The sequence below is a fragment of the Agelaius tricolor genome, unplaced genomic scaffold, assembly GCF_023055355.1.
Source record: "Agelaius tricolor isolate 1412-34295 unplaced genomic scaffold, bAgeTri1.0.p SCAF_18, whole genome shotgun sequence".
In the NCBI taxonomy this organism is placed as follows: domain Eukaryota; kingdom Metazoa; phylum Chordata; class Aves; order Passeriformes; family Icteridae; genus Agelaius; species Agelaius tricolor.
Window position 1 is genome coordinate 18566538 of NW_027269278.1, and position 14645 is coordinate 18581182.

General features: G+C 56.7%; 1 protein-coding gene across 1 annotated transcript; it reads right to left on the reverse strand.

The window, feature by feature from the left end:
• Positions 1–2191: 2191 nt before the first annotated feature.
• Positions 2192–6097, reverse strand: GRXCR2 (glutaredoxin and cysteine rich domain containing 2). The gene is made up of 3 exons (XM_071443064.1): positions 5756–6097; positions 3386–3601; positions 2192–2371 (listed from the first exon to the last, which is right to left on the reverse strand). Exons 1-3 carry the CDS (start codon positions 6095–6097, stop codon positions 2192–2194), a joined length of 738 nt encoding a protein of 245 aa, XP_071299165.1.
• Positions 6098–14645: the final 8548 nt, after the last annotated feature.

Here is a 14645-nt window from a genome sequence, read left to right on the forward strand (position 1 = left end):
TCCCCAGGACACTGAAACCTGTGGGATAGGACTGAGCAGGGGCAGAGCTCAGCTCCTGGCTGCAGGCATCACCCCTGTGCCATGCCCACATGATGGGAACTGCTGACACAGCCAGGAGGAGTGACAGCGGTTGAGAAACATCATCATTACCAAAGAACAATAAATATTGATTTTATAAGTGCATATTTGTGTCTAGTTTTATTGTAAACACTATCAGGCAATTTTGCCTGGTTACTTTTTTCTTATCTTAGGCCAGCAAACTCTCCAGCAAGCCCAACAAACTGAGATCAAACAGGTTGCATTTGAGGGAAGGGACCTGCCTGACAGCAATTTCTGATTTGGGAAGTCTCACCTGCCCTCAGTGATACCCCAAGGACAACATTTTCTGACATTGCAGGTACTGATATGATGAATGAGGCCGATCAGGTATCTCCTGTAGATTGATGCACTTTTAAAAAAAGAGCCCTCAGTACCCACAGCACAATTTCAGCAGAAGACACATGGACGTGGAGGAGCTAGAACAGTATTATTTTGAATAATTTCAGTATTGCAGAGAAACCTTGTAACCTACCACAGGAGAAGAGAAACTTGGCCATAAATGACCCTGCCTGGGCTTGCAGCCTCAGCGTGAAGCACACGTGAGCAGCCTCTAACTCATCAGGGTCTCAGAGGTAATACAGGAGTTAAGGCTGCTCTGACATCACTCCTGAATATAAAAAATAATAAGTCAATGCTTTAGAGAAAAAAATAGCATTTCCCCTGTTTACCTCAGGCTCCCACAGCACAGCCCCTGTGCTCCGTGTGCCAGTGGCAGCCTGCAAAGGATCCCCATCGTTGCTTCATCTCACTAATTAGAGTTTACCTGCTGCAGATTACAACACGGGATTAGCGTTAAGCAAGAGCTGTGCTGCTCACCCTCAGCCTGGTCCTGAGAAGTGCTGAGCAGCATTTTAATTCAGCCCTTCCTTGTAGGGAGGCTAAAACTTAATAACTTCTATTTAAAGTAATAAATACACATACATTTTTTTATACCTCCAGGTTTGGGAAGGGTTTTCAATTCCCACCATAAATCAGACCCCAAAGGAACCCGTGTGTCACTGAAGGAGGTGTCAGAGCAGCAAAACCTCGGGAAATGCTTGTGATCCTGCAGGGCACAGAGAGAGAACTGCAACGGCAGTGCCACTGTTGGTGCCCAGCAGGTTAAACCCAGAGAGGCACTGCTGGGACAAACAGACCCGGGCTGGACTCCACTGGTACCAGCACCCCTGGTACCAGCTGGCACCAGTACTGACTGCAGCTGCACTGGTACAGACTGGTCCCAGTACTGACTGCAGCTGCACTGGTACCGCCTGCACACCTGCACTGGTACCAGCTGGCACCAGTACTGACTGCAGCTGCACTGGTACAGACTGGTCCCAGTACTGACTGCAGCTGCACTGGTATCACCTGCACACCTGCACTGGTACCAGCTGGCACCAGTACTGACTGCAGCTGCACTGGTACAGACTGGTCCCAGCACTGACTGCAGCTGCACTGGTATCACCTGCACACCTGCACTGGTACCAGCTGGCACCAGTACTGACTGCAGCTGCACTGGTACAGACTGGTCCCAGCACTGACTGCAGCTGCACGGGTACCACCTGCACACCTGACAGGCGCTGATGCTGCCCCTCTCCTGCTCAGAGGAGCAGCTTCACACCCACAGTGAGATGTGTCCAGAGTGCCTTTCCCCATGGACAGAGCATGTTCCCTATGGACAGAGTACCTTTCCCTACATACAGAGTGTTCCCTGTGTCCAGAGCACCTTTCCCCATGGACAGTGTTCCCTATGGACAGAGTACCTTTCCCCATGGACAGAGTGCCTTTCCCCCACGGACAGTGTTCCCCATGGACAGAGCGCCTTTCCCCGTGTCCCGAGCGCCTTTCCCCATGGACAGAGCGCCTTTCCCCATGGACAGAGCGCCTTTCCCCCACGGACAGTGTTCCCCATGGACAGAGCGCCTTTCCCCGTGTCCCGAGCGCCTTTCCCCATGGACAGAGCGTGTTCTCTATGGACAGGGCGCCTTTCCCTACATACAGAGTGTTCCCCATGTCCAGAGCTCCTTTCCCCCACGGACAGTGTTCCCCGTGTCCCGAGCGTTTCCCCGGTGTTAACCCCGTCCCCGCCGCGGGCAGGCCGGGCCCGGCCGGCTCAGGCAGCGCACACCCGGCACGGCTGCAGGCCGCTCTCGTCGCACGCCGGACACCGCAGCGCCCGGTAGGACTCCCGGAATCGGTTGGCCAGCATCGAGAACTTGCTCCCGTGGCACAGGGAGCAGGGAGCACAGCCCGAGCCCTTGCACTGGGAACAGCTGTGCCCAGCATCGCCCTCCTGCAGCAGACACAGAAACAAACTTGTTAGTGGGTGGGGGATACCAAAGTCAGGAGCATTCCTGGGAGAGGGAAGTTCTCTGTCCCAGCCTTTTCCATCACAGTTGCTCCTGACACACCACTCTGCCCGTGACAATCAGTTCTCCACAGCAAGGACTTGGACAAAAAGGCTCCCACATGCTTGGGGACAATTTGTGGCTGCTGCTAGAAAATGAGCAGTTGGTGTGACTGGGCTTATAACACAATACTCCAAACTCATCTTTCTCCTCTGCACAGCTCCACCCATCCTCCTGCCATTTCTTATCACACCATTTCCACTCTGTAGCCTCAGGTTTGAGCCACACTTCATTTCTTCAGGGATTGCTCGTCACCCTCTCTGCCCAAATCCCTCATCACCAGCATGCACACTTTCTTTTGAGCTGTGCTTTGTGCCTGCCTCTCTCCCACTGTGCCAGGCAGCCTCTTTCAAATCCCACCTTGAAATTCCTGGGAGCAGAAGGACCGCAGTGACCCACGCTCAGTTCCATGAAACTATCAGCTCCACATGACAGCATTAGGTTTTGTGGGATCAAATCATGGTCAGACTAATTGGGATTCTGACCAACAAAGACTCCCCCGTGAGAAAGCAAATGTAAGGCACAACCTTATTTCAACTGATGCTAAAATTTTAGCCTGAAGCAGTCTCAGCCACAGAGCAGCTGTGTTTAGCCTTGTCAGGCTGGAGAAACTCTGGCCTGCTCTTATCCCACTGGGAGGGGTGACCAGGGATGGAGCCCAGCCAAGCCCTGTAAATGCCAGCCATCTCCAGGGGAAGAAATCAGTGGGAGACATGAGCACCTGGAGCCAGCATTGTCCCCAGAGCAGCATCTCAGCAGTGTTGGTCGTTATCTCCCGAGGGAAACAGAAAACATTTGCTTCTTATCCAAACTTAGCTGGGAGCCAGATACAGAGAGGGATGGGGCTCAGGTGGTTGGACCAGGCTTGTGGGGAAAAAGCACTTTCCATTTTCTCTTACCTGCACATACTGGCTGCAAGTGACCATATTCTCCACATCTTTTTTATGCCCGCCACTAAGTCGCTCTTTCTTCTCCCGGTACACGAATGTCCAGTCATTTATTCCCTCCGTCTGGATGATTCTTCTCATGAGATCCTTCTGGTCTATCGGGGCACGGATGATTTTCAGGTTATTGGTGTAGATGATGATCTTGCCAAAATCTACAGCTGGGGAAGCCTGAAGAAGGAAGTTGCCAGTGTCTCACCAGGATAAATTCACTCTGCAAACACTGGTGGTCCCTTCCAGAAGAGTGTCCCGTGCCCCAGGCCAGCTCCCCTGACCACCCCCAGAACACCCAGCAAACTGGTGGAGGTACAGCCCAGCTGGGTGAATTTGTATTTTTTTCTAGTCATTTTAAAGCTAAACTTGGTCCAACATTTCCCTGAGAGCAGCACTTTGCTGACCTGGTCCCTCCTCCCTGGAGTCATATGGAGTTACTGGGGCCTATTGTTTTACACACTCTTCATATTTCACAGGCATTCTAAGTGTCTGTGTCAGGAAGCCGTGCAAAAGGAGACGTTCTCCTACAAATGCCCTGAGTCACATCAGCTGCTGCGGTGGCTGGTGCTCTCCTGGCAGTGGGCACCTGCTCCCTGTGGGGAGGAGCAGACACGGCTCTGCAAGCACCCAGTGCGTGTGGATGCAGCACAAGCTGGTACTGGACAGTGTGGTCACTGCAGGTATCTGTGGCTGGGGACACTGGGGAGGAAGAGGAGCATTACCCAAGAATGCAAAACAAATTAAACGGGCTGGATAAGATCACAGCAGGGCACTGCCCTTGGGCAGGAGAGATGCATCGTGGTCTGATGTTTGCAGGCAAACTGCATGTCCAGTGTGTCAAGTATCAGCCATCTGGGTTTCCCACACACAGCTTTGATGAGCACCAGGAATTAACAGACTTTCACTGTGTTCAAATCTAGGCCATAAAAATTATTTACACATATTGTGCATGTACTGCCTCTTTATAAGGACTAAAGAAGCAGTTCTCTATCAGTGGCATTAATAACATGTTAAGAAAATAGCCAGTGAAACTAAGCTGGGATTGTCAAAGTAGCCAAAGAGGAATTCTGGCTGCCAGGGGATGCAGACAGCGATGGCAGCGCTGGCTTCCTGCCAGCCAAAGTCACACAACTTTAATATTTTAAATCTATCTCATTACTTAACATCCTCCTTATATTTGACTGATCTAGATGCAGTAGGATTCCCATGTACAGATAGCAATAGGTAAGGAAATTTTCTCTTTTACTCTACCCAATGGACAGATGCAGACCAGACCAGGAGAAGCTGGAGCACAGCTGGCAGATGCTGTTCCCTCCTGCAGACCCTGAGGATCCTGCCACATGTGCCACATTCAGCACACAGAATTCCTGGAACAGTGGCTGGAGATTCACAAGCACCCTTTTCAAGTCCTGGCCTGACAGAAGAGTTTCATGTGGATGAGGCTGAGGTGTGAGGCTCCTGTCAGCACGATCCCCCAAGCAGGATTTAGGCTGGAGCTGAGCCCAGAGGGGGACAGGCAAGGGCAGCCCTTACCCTGCAGGGGCTGGCAGGGGACAGCCATGGCCATGGGCAGCATTTCCCCTGCAGGGGCTGGCAGGGGACACGGTGGGCAGTATTTGCCCTGCACAGGCTGGCAGGGGACACCCAAGGGCAGCACTTACCCCGCACAGGCTGTCAGGGGACACGGTGGGCAGTATTTCCCCACACAGGGTGGCAGGGCACACCCAAGGGCAGCACTCACCCCTCACAGGCTGGCAGTGGCACAGCCATGGCCATGGGCAGTATTTACCCTGCAGGGGCTGGCAGGGGACACCCAAAGGCAGCACTCACCCCGCACAGGCTGTCAGGGCACAGCACTCACCCCGCACAGGCTGGCAGGGCACAGCCATGGCCAAGGGCAGCACTCACCCCTCACAGGCTGTCAGGGCACAGCACTCACCCCGCACAGGCTGGCAGGGCACAGCACTCACCCCGCACAGGCTGGCAGGGCACAGCCATGGACAGCACTCACCCCGCACAGGCTGGCAGGGGACACGGTGGGCAGTATTTCCCCTCACAGGCTGTCAGGGCACAGCACTCACCCCGCACAGGCTGGCAGGGGACACCGTGGGCAGTATTTCCCCTCACAGGCTGTCAGGGCACAGCACTCACCCCGCACAGGCTGTCAGGGGACACGGTGGGCAGTATTTCCCCTCACAGGCTGTCAGGGCACAGCACTCACCCCGCACAGGCTGGCAGTGCACAGCCATGGACAGCACTCACCCCGCACAGGCTGGCAGGGACACGGTGGGCAGTATTTCCCCTCACAGGCTGTCAGGGCACAGCACTCACCCCGCACAGGCCTGTCCCCGGGCGGCAGTCACGGAGCAGGCCCGCGCTGCCCAGCAGCCGCTGGTGCTGCTCCTCCCGCAGCACGCTGATCCTGTGGGCGGTCAGGGCCGTGGGCCAGCAGAGGCTGTCGCTGCTCCCCGGTGGCTCCCCGGGCCCGCACAGGGGCTCCCCGGGCTCGAAGCTGTGGCGCAGGAAGCGCCGCGAGCGCTCCTTGGCCGGGGGCTCCAGCTCCTGGCCGTCCTCGTAGACCTGCTTGAGCACGCGGCCGCTGCAGGCCGAGGAGATCCTGAACCTCACCCTGCGGGGCCGCCCCTCGAGCTGCGGCTGCTGCTGCTCCTCCATCACCCGGGCCCAGCTGCAGCTCCCGCAGAGCGGCCCCAGGAGCTCTGGGCCCAACAGAAAACACTTCCAGCCTCCCCCCCACGCATGATGTATAATTCAAGGTTTCTAGTAGTTCTTCTCATCTTACAGCAAAACTGACTCCACTCTATTAAATATTGATAGGAATTCACAAAGAGAAAATATCACTGGTAGTGAAGTCAAAAGCAGGTTGGTGAGTGGGGGCCAGGCTGGACACCACAGCAAGAAAGGAGTTAACCTGGAAGGAGAGGATTAAATGGGAAACTCTAGCCATGTTTCTGAAACCATGGAAATGCTTCTGCCACGTGCTAAGAACTACCCCAAATACATCATCCCAGTAGCTTTTCATAATTTTCTGACAAGGTAAAAAGTTAAAAAGACAAGTTCAGAGAAAAAGCAATCCAGCCTCACAAATTGCAAATTAAAATGAATAATTCCTCTCCCATTCTCACACTGAAACCCTGAGAGAACAAAGCTCAGTTTCATTTAATCTAATGCATTCCTCTACAGGTTGAGAGATCTAATTGAGATATTCTCTCGTTAGTGCTCAATCCCTATTTGTAATTCTTGATGCCTTTTAGGGCCTTTTGGACCATTCTGGGTTTGGTTTTCATTTTTAGGAGACAGTCACTCATGCAGCCCCAGCTTCCTTTCCCCAGCACTGCCAAACCTCCAAGTCCAGGCAGCCTGGGACCCAGACACATCCCAGGACAGCCCATCCTCGGAGATGCCCCTGTCGGCCAGAGTGGGACCTCACTGGCCTGGTCTCTGTCACTGAGGGTTTGGTTCCTGTGCCCATCCCTGCCTGGGCACCTCGAGCTCCTCTGACCTTTCGAGGGGTAAAATAAAGAGCACATGTGGTACAAACACATCTACCAGGTAACTGCTGTCTGGGCTTCAAACATCTCCCAACACTTACTTGAACCACGTAGGTCCCCAACAGGAGTTATAATCTCTTTTTTGGGGTTTTTTTTTGAGTTCCGAGATTTTAGTACATATCCACCATTACAATCCAGGGGGATTCCGCCTTGGCAGGATGTAGGCAGAGGGCTTCATTTAACTTCTTTCAGCTCAAATCCAGCACTGTTAAAGCTTAATGCTCTCAATAGGTTAATTCATTATCTTTTAAAAGTTTATTAATGAAATCCTAGGATGACACATTAGAATCTGCACAGCCCTTCCACCAACCAAACAGCCACCACGAGCAGTTTCTGTCACTACAGACCCGCTCTGGAGGGTCCCCTGGGCTGCAGGAAGCCTCAGCACAAGGACGGTAGAAAACGTTTCCTGCCCCAAGAGAGCAGGTCTGAGCACGCCTGCGAGAGCTCCCGGCCCCGGAGCCGCCCTTGGCACGGCTCAGCCCCGCTGCAGCGCTGCTGCCAGGCTCCTTCCCACCCCACACGACAGACCTCGCTTTGTATGAAAATTCGGATTTGCATGGCCTCAGCCCCGCTGCAGCGCTGCTGCCAGGCTCCTTCCCACCCCACTCGGCACAACCTCGCTCTGTATGAAATCTCGGATTTGCATGAGCCGCACCGGGCTCCTGCTGATTCCCTTGGGAAGGCGGATCCACCCCTTCCCCTGCGAACCCACTGAATCCAGCCTCAGAATTGCTACTCTTCAAAGGGTCCCCAGCGGCCACAACCCGACACAAATCGCACTGTGAGGTACCTCAATTGGAGCTCGTTTTCTTTTGATTGAGGGAACAATCAGGCAGGAAAGGCAGTTCAAAGCAGCAATGAGAGAACAGAGCAGGAGCACCGCTGCGAGCCGAGCAAAGCCACGGTGGCAGCACAGTTATCCACAGGTGCTGCCCCGGCTCGGATCCAGACCGTGCTGCTGGCACAGCCCTGCTCGGCGGGACTCAGCCGGGCACGGCCGGCCCGTGCCTCCTGCTGCCCGTGTCACCCCCGGGCCGGGACACAGCTGGCCGTGTCACCCCTCGCTCCTTTGTGTCCGTGCGCTGGTGATTCTTGCAAAGAGAAGCTCCCCAAACGGCCATTCCGCATTTCTGAGCTGTTCTGAACACCCCGAGTCAGTGCTCCCACATTAAATACCCAAACGGGGACTTGCCGGGTGCTGTTTGAGGAGGCCACCCCCAGCGCCACCCGCAACCCCCGGAGCCCGCAGGGTGCGGGGACAGGCGCTCAGCCTGCGGGGCTGGCACGGGACGGGCGGCTGCGGGAGCCCCGGCACGGGATGGAGGAGCCTGGCAGGGGCGGCTGCGGGATGGAGGAGCCCCGACACGGGCGGGTGCGGGATGCGGGAGCCCCGACACGGGCGGGTGCGGGATGCGGGAGCCCCCGCCGCCCGCACAGCCCCGCAGCTCCCGGGGCCAGCGGGGGTTTGTTTCCCACAGCCCGCACGAGCCTTACTAAAAATGCAACAAAAATAATTTAGCATTCAACAGTGAAGTCATTAAGCTGCACGACCTAGATGATCACAGCACTATATTTGACTTCAGACTCTGTTCCAGTGCATTTTAATGACATCTGTCTCCCGAGCGTGGGGCCCGTGCTCCCCCCGCAGCAGGGGAGGATGGGGCGGCCGGGGGCTCTGCAGAGCACAGAGCCAGCCCCTGCCTGAGCAGCACAGCACTGCTCTGGAGCACCGCAGCAAAGCTGGGCCCAAAGAGAGCCACAGGCAGCTGTGGCTGCAGAGCAGAGCCAGCCCCTGCCTGAGCAGCACAGCGCTGCTCTGGAGCACCGCAGCAAAGCTGGGCCCAAAGAGGAGCCACAGGCAGCTGGGCTTTGAAGACGTGTTTCCACCTGCAAGCTTTGCTGGAAAAGGCTTTGTTGTGCTGTGCTTCCTCAGAGCAAGCCATGCTGCCCGCCTTGTCCTGCACAGGGAGCAGGATGGGGATGAGCACCAGGCTCTCACTGCAGCAGAGCCCTGCTCACATCACCATGAGCTCACAGCACCTGGGAGCCAGGTGCAGCACACCAGGGACGTGTCCCAACAGCCCATGTGACACAAAGAGCATGGGAGGGCATTCACAGAGAGCCTGCACAGCCACCACTCCCTCTGGCCTGGCAGCCTGCACCTGGATTTCATCATTCCTTGTGCCAGGGGATACTGGCATCTGCAGCTAGAAGTGAACCTCAAAAAACACAAGTGTTCTGCTAACTCCTGCTCAGGAGTTTCCCATTCAGCAGCACTGAGACAGTCTCAGCTGGCACTGTGTTTTACAAACCTGTCCACGTGAGCCAAGGCAAAGGCCTGCTTCCAGCTGTCTCCAATTGATATCTGCCAGCAGCTCAGAACATCTGTAATCTTTTATCTGACATTAAACAACACATTTTTAAATGAACAACTTTTAAAGGGTGTAGAAGTTTTAAAATAGGATCTGCCCCAGCCAGAGCTGACAGGTCATACAGTGCTCAGGGCTGGCTGTGCCCTGTGCAGGGTTTGGTTTGGGATCCCCAGGGGTACCTAATGCAGTCCCCCCCAGTCAGTCTGGTCAGTGTTCCAGCTCCTACCACGATGCACTGGATTTGTTTGGATTAGCAGAAAACAGGCACAAAAGAGCAGCACACAGGAGCTGCAGTGGGTGGCACCTGCACAAGCAGCCCTGGCACTCACTGCCCTAACACCACTCTTTCCAAGTCAGGGAAACACTGCAGGATTGGCTCAGGTGTGAGCTCTGATGTTCAGATCAGGAGGCACTACAGTCTGTCTCCAGCAACCTGACCCACACCGAGCATTTTTGGCATTCCTGGCCACCACCATCCTCTGCCAGGGACTTACACAGACGTGCTTGAAGTACTGGCCAGGTGGGTGGTTCCTGCTGTGGGCAGGCACAGATCCTGTGAAAATCCAAGGAGTGAAGCAGGAGTTTTCTTCCCTCCCAGTGAGAGCACAGCCCTGGCTCCTGCAGAGGGTGGGTGGGTAGAGCCCAGCATCTCTGGGCTGGGGGGTTTGGTGTGTCCCACTCCCCCAGAAGCCCTGCAGCCATCAATGGCGAGCAGAAGCTGATTGCTCACTGTCAGCACAGGCATTCCCACACATCCCTCCTGTACCCCAATCCTTGCTCCAAAGAGAGCTGAACACGGCACCCTCAGCCTGCCATCGGGGCTGGGACACGGCGGGAATGGAGCAGCAGTGCCGTGGAGGGCAGCAGCCCCTGCACACATCAGGCACGGCCGGGACAGGCTGGGCTCAGGGCTGAACCTCTGATGCAAACATCCAACCCCTCCTCGGGAGTCCTGAGCGCCTAATTAGAGCTGAACTAAGGAGTGATGTCATGCTGCATCACCTGCCTCATGAAGGGGCTGACAGGGCTTCCTTTTGTGCTCAGCCTGCTGTTTTCACAAGCTGCCAAAGTCACGGGTTATTTAAAATTCCGGATGCTTTAACACTCCGGTGAGCTGGATTCACAAGTCACGAGGGTGCACACACACAGAGCTGCACGCACACACCTTCACACCTGCCGTGAGCCCGCGGGACTCCGTGCTCCAGGAGCCGGGAAGCTCGGGAGGTTTCCCCGTGCCGGCAGAAGGCAGGGCCGGCCCGCTGCGCATTCCTGCGGGCTGGAGTCAGCGGGAGCGGAGACGCCCAGCACCGCCGGGAGAGCCGGCAGGCCCGGGATGGCAGCCAGCTCACGCTGCACCTGCCTAAGTAAGCACAAAAATCCTCAAGTCACAAAGAAACAAAGGAGAAAACAGGAAAAAGAGCTTCAAAGAGGGAAATTCCCAGGTGCTGAGTTTTGTCTACAGACACAACTCTGCCTGGGCTTCTCCTGGGAGCAGCAGCACAGCCTGGGACCAAGCCCAGAGAATACGTGTGCAGCGGGCAAGGAGCAGCCCAGGCACTGGCCAGGGCAAGGGGCACTGCCCACCCAGAGCACAGGGGCAGGGAAACGGCCCTCGCTGGATAAAGCCAGCTGGTGATGGAAGCGAGCCCCCAGAGCACTGCTCTGCCCTGCAGAATGGAAGGACACTGCTCTGCCAGCACAGGGGCGCTCCACCACAAGGGCTTGAGCCCCCTGTGCGTTCGCAGTGGCTCAGGAGCAGCCTGGTGCTGCTCCCAGACCTCCTCCCACAGGCAGCTCTGCTCTGCAAGCAGGAGCTCTGGGAGAAGCCCACTCAAACGGAGCCCCCAGAGCCAGCAGCTGGCCCAGTCTGTCCCCAGCAGTAAAGCAGCAGCAGCAGCACACCTGCAGTGCTTTGGCCAGCGCTCACCTCTCCAAGCTGCCCCTCCTGCTCTGCACTATCCCCTCCTGGAGCTGGGGGCTCAGGGCAGCAGGATTTATAGCCTGCTCCTGCCTGCAGCACTCACTGGTGGCCAGAAGCACCTGGGGGCCTTGCAAGCAGCAGGGCCATTTCCATGGGTTTAATTAGGTAACTGGAGCCTGTTGTTTTCTGCTGTCAAACCTATGTGGAAACCAGCTTCTGGGGGCCTGTGTCCAGGTCCATACTGTTTGGAAACCCTGAAATCTTGTCTTGGAGGATTAAAACTGCATCCCTGCAGGTTCAGCACTGATGGGCAGATCCCAGAGGAGCAGGATGCTGTTCCGTGGTTCTCTCTGCACTGCAGGGAAAAAGGAGCAGTGTAGCAGAAGTCCAGAGCTGGTGGGGGATGCTGGGCACTCTCTGCTGAGGGCCAGGGGCTCACAGGCAGCTCCAGCTCCCAGCAGAGCAGAGGGGCTGCCCACTGCCCCCCTGTCTGTGTGGGGAGGCTCCAGCCCTGGGCCGTGCAGCTCAGAGGTATCAGAGCTGGTTTGTGTCTGCCCCACGGGCTCACAGCTTCAATCGCCCCCATTCCATTCCTGCCAGGTGCAGGGACCAGGCAGCAGGAGGAGGAAGAGGAGGAGGAGCAGAAGCAGGTGGCCTGGGTGACCTCTCCAGTCACAGGAAGGACATGTCCATCCTCTCTCACTGCTGCTCAGCCTGGTTCCACCGCCAACTACTCCTAATGACACTTCAACAAACACACAACAAGCTGTCTTCATGAAAATCAGTGAATAAATTTAATTTAAAAATACTTTTCTATTTCTGGGCAGGCACCACTCTGCTCCAGCTACTTCAGAATCAGCTGAAGCCTGCACAGTGCCCAACAGCCAGACTGCACAAGGCTGTAATGGCAAAACACAGCATTCAGCCCTCTGTGAGCTTAATAAACAGCTCCCCTCACCCCTCCTCTTTATGAAGTGTAGATGGGGTCTCAGTGTTTGGCTTCCACCCTCCGGCTGATGTGTACGTACCTCGTGAAGGGGAAAAAAGGAAAAGAAAGCCTGAGCCATGCAGCTGCCCCAGGGTTTGTCCCTGTGGGGCCCCTGGGGCTGTGGGGTGGGCATGGAGCAGGGCAGTGGTGCCCGCTGCTGCTGCTTCCCACACCAGGCATTGGTTTGAGAGGTGGAACATTTCAGAGGCTCTTTCTCTGCTGGCTGCAGGTCCCCCCACTCTGCACATCCCTGCAGAGTCACGCTGGCCTAATTATGTCTTGAGGCAAACACAAGTTATTTACTGAGAGTGCAGGGCTCTGCCTGGGCACCGCGGCGCGCTCAGAGCCCACAGGCAGCGGGCACTGCCCCCAGGAGCGGCCATCCCGTGCCAGGAGGGCACTGCCAGCCTGGCCCTGGGGTCTGCAGACACAGGCAGGGCCTGCTGTCTCCCCTGCCAGCAGCAGCGCTGGGCGCCGTGCTTGTGGGTGGGTGGGAGGGTGAGCTGCCAGCTCAGATCTATAATCTGTAGCAGCTTGTAAGAGGCACCCCCTCTCCCTGCCCTCCAGGAGCTAAAAACAGCCTGAAGGTCCCTCTTCCCCCGGGAAGGAGGCATGCGGCATCCACTTGCACGGTGCAGAGTGGCTGAGGTTTTTATCCGCCCTGGAGGTGCTGCCGTGCTGGGCCCTCAAGGCACACACAGCCCTGGCTGCTGCAGGGCTGCAGAGGCCACTGAACCCCAGCCCTGTGCCCTGAGCTCCTGGGCATGATGAGGACAAAGCTGCTCTGCTTTGCTTTGGGATCCACTGGATCCATTCACAGTTCTGTGTCCTTTCTCATCTAATCAGATGAAAATACAAACTGAGTGCTAATCACGGAGCACAAATAGGGAAGAGTACGTGAAAAAGAAAAACAACCCTCACCATCTTTGTCTTCAGTAAAGTTTAAGTCATTTTGAACCACTGGCAGAGGAGGTGAAGCTGCTTGCAGCATCCCTCATTGCCAGTGTGAGCCCCACCAGCCCAGCACACACCAGCACAGCACAGGCTGCAAAGCAGCACCAAGCACAAGGAAACTGGAGATGAAACACAGTGGGGTCATTGGCTCCTGGCATTATCCTGAAGATGTTTGTCAACATTTTAGTGTAGCCAAATAGCCACTATACTACAGAAATACAGAAATATTTTGTTTTGACATAATCATAATCTGGGGGGGAGAACTTTTGAAAAAGCACATTAACCCTTTCCACACTGTACTTCTGAAGAATCCTGACAGTAGGGCAGGGACAGCTGCAGCCTGCTGGCATTATCTGAGACATCCTTGGATTTACAGTCTTGTTCTCTAACATTTGTAGTACTCTTATGTTGAAAACACAGGGCTGAAATGCAGCAAGGTTTGTAAGGAAAGTGGTCTTGGGCCTTAACTGCCCCTCCTGCTCTGCTTAGGCAATCCATCAGTATGTGCGAGCAGGCAGTCCCGAGATAGGGATTCAGCTGATAAAGGGAATGCAAATTGCAGGTACCGAGGTGATGCCCGGCCTCCCCGGCCAAAGCCAGTGCCTCGTTGGGCAGGAAGGGCCCCTGGGACCCCTCAGGCTGTGCTGGGCTCAGGTCCCGCTGGGCTGGGCTCGCACACGGACCCTGCCCGCAGGGAGAGGGGCCGGCCGTGCTCAGCACCCGGCTGTGCCCCCCTTGCCCGGGCACCAGCGCGCTGCCGGCCAGCCCGGAGCTGGGAGCGCTGGCAGTGCTGGAGCTCAGATGCTCAGAGCACCAGAAGGCGCTCAGAGGGTCAGCCCGGCCCCGCTGGCGCAGTCCCGGTGCCCCTGTGCCAGGGGCGGGCCGGGGTGAGCATCCCCCGATCGCGACAGGAGCGATCGCACCGGGCGCAGGCAGCCGGCTCCGGGCTGGTCCGGCACCCGCAGCAGGCCCGTGCCAGCCCGCACAGGTTGCCAGGGGTGCCAGGGGTGCCCCGTGCCCTCGGCGCACCGCGGCTGAGCTGCGGGAGCTGCAGGCCCGGGCTTGAGCCGCGCCGAGCGCGGCCCCGCAGCCGGAGCCGAACAGGTTGGACGGCTCCGGGCCGTGGGAGGAATAATCGCTCGGGGTTGATTCAGCGAGCTGAGGCGGCCAAACCGGGCGGGGATGTCACTGCGGAGCCAGCCGCGGCACGGCCGGCTACCCCCGGCCAGCGGTGCCGACTGAAGGACTTTTTCCAGAGCCGCAGCGGGGCGGCGTGCAGTGTGCGGGGTGTGCGGCGTGCAGGTGTGCGGGGTGTGCGCGGGGTGCGCGGGGTGTGCGCGGGGTGTGCGGCGTGCAGGTGCGCGGGGTGCGCGGGGTGTGCGCGGGGTGTGCGGTGTGCAGGTGCGCGGGGTGT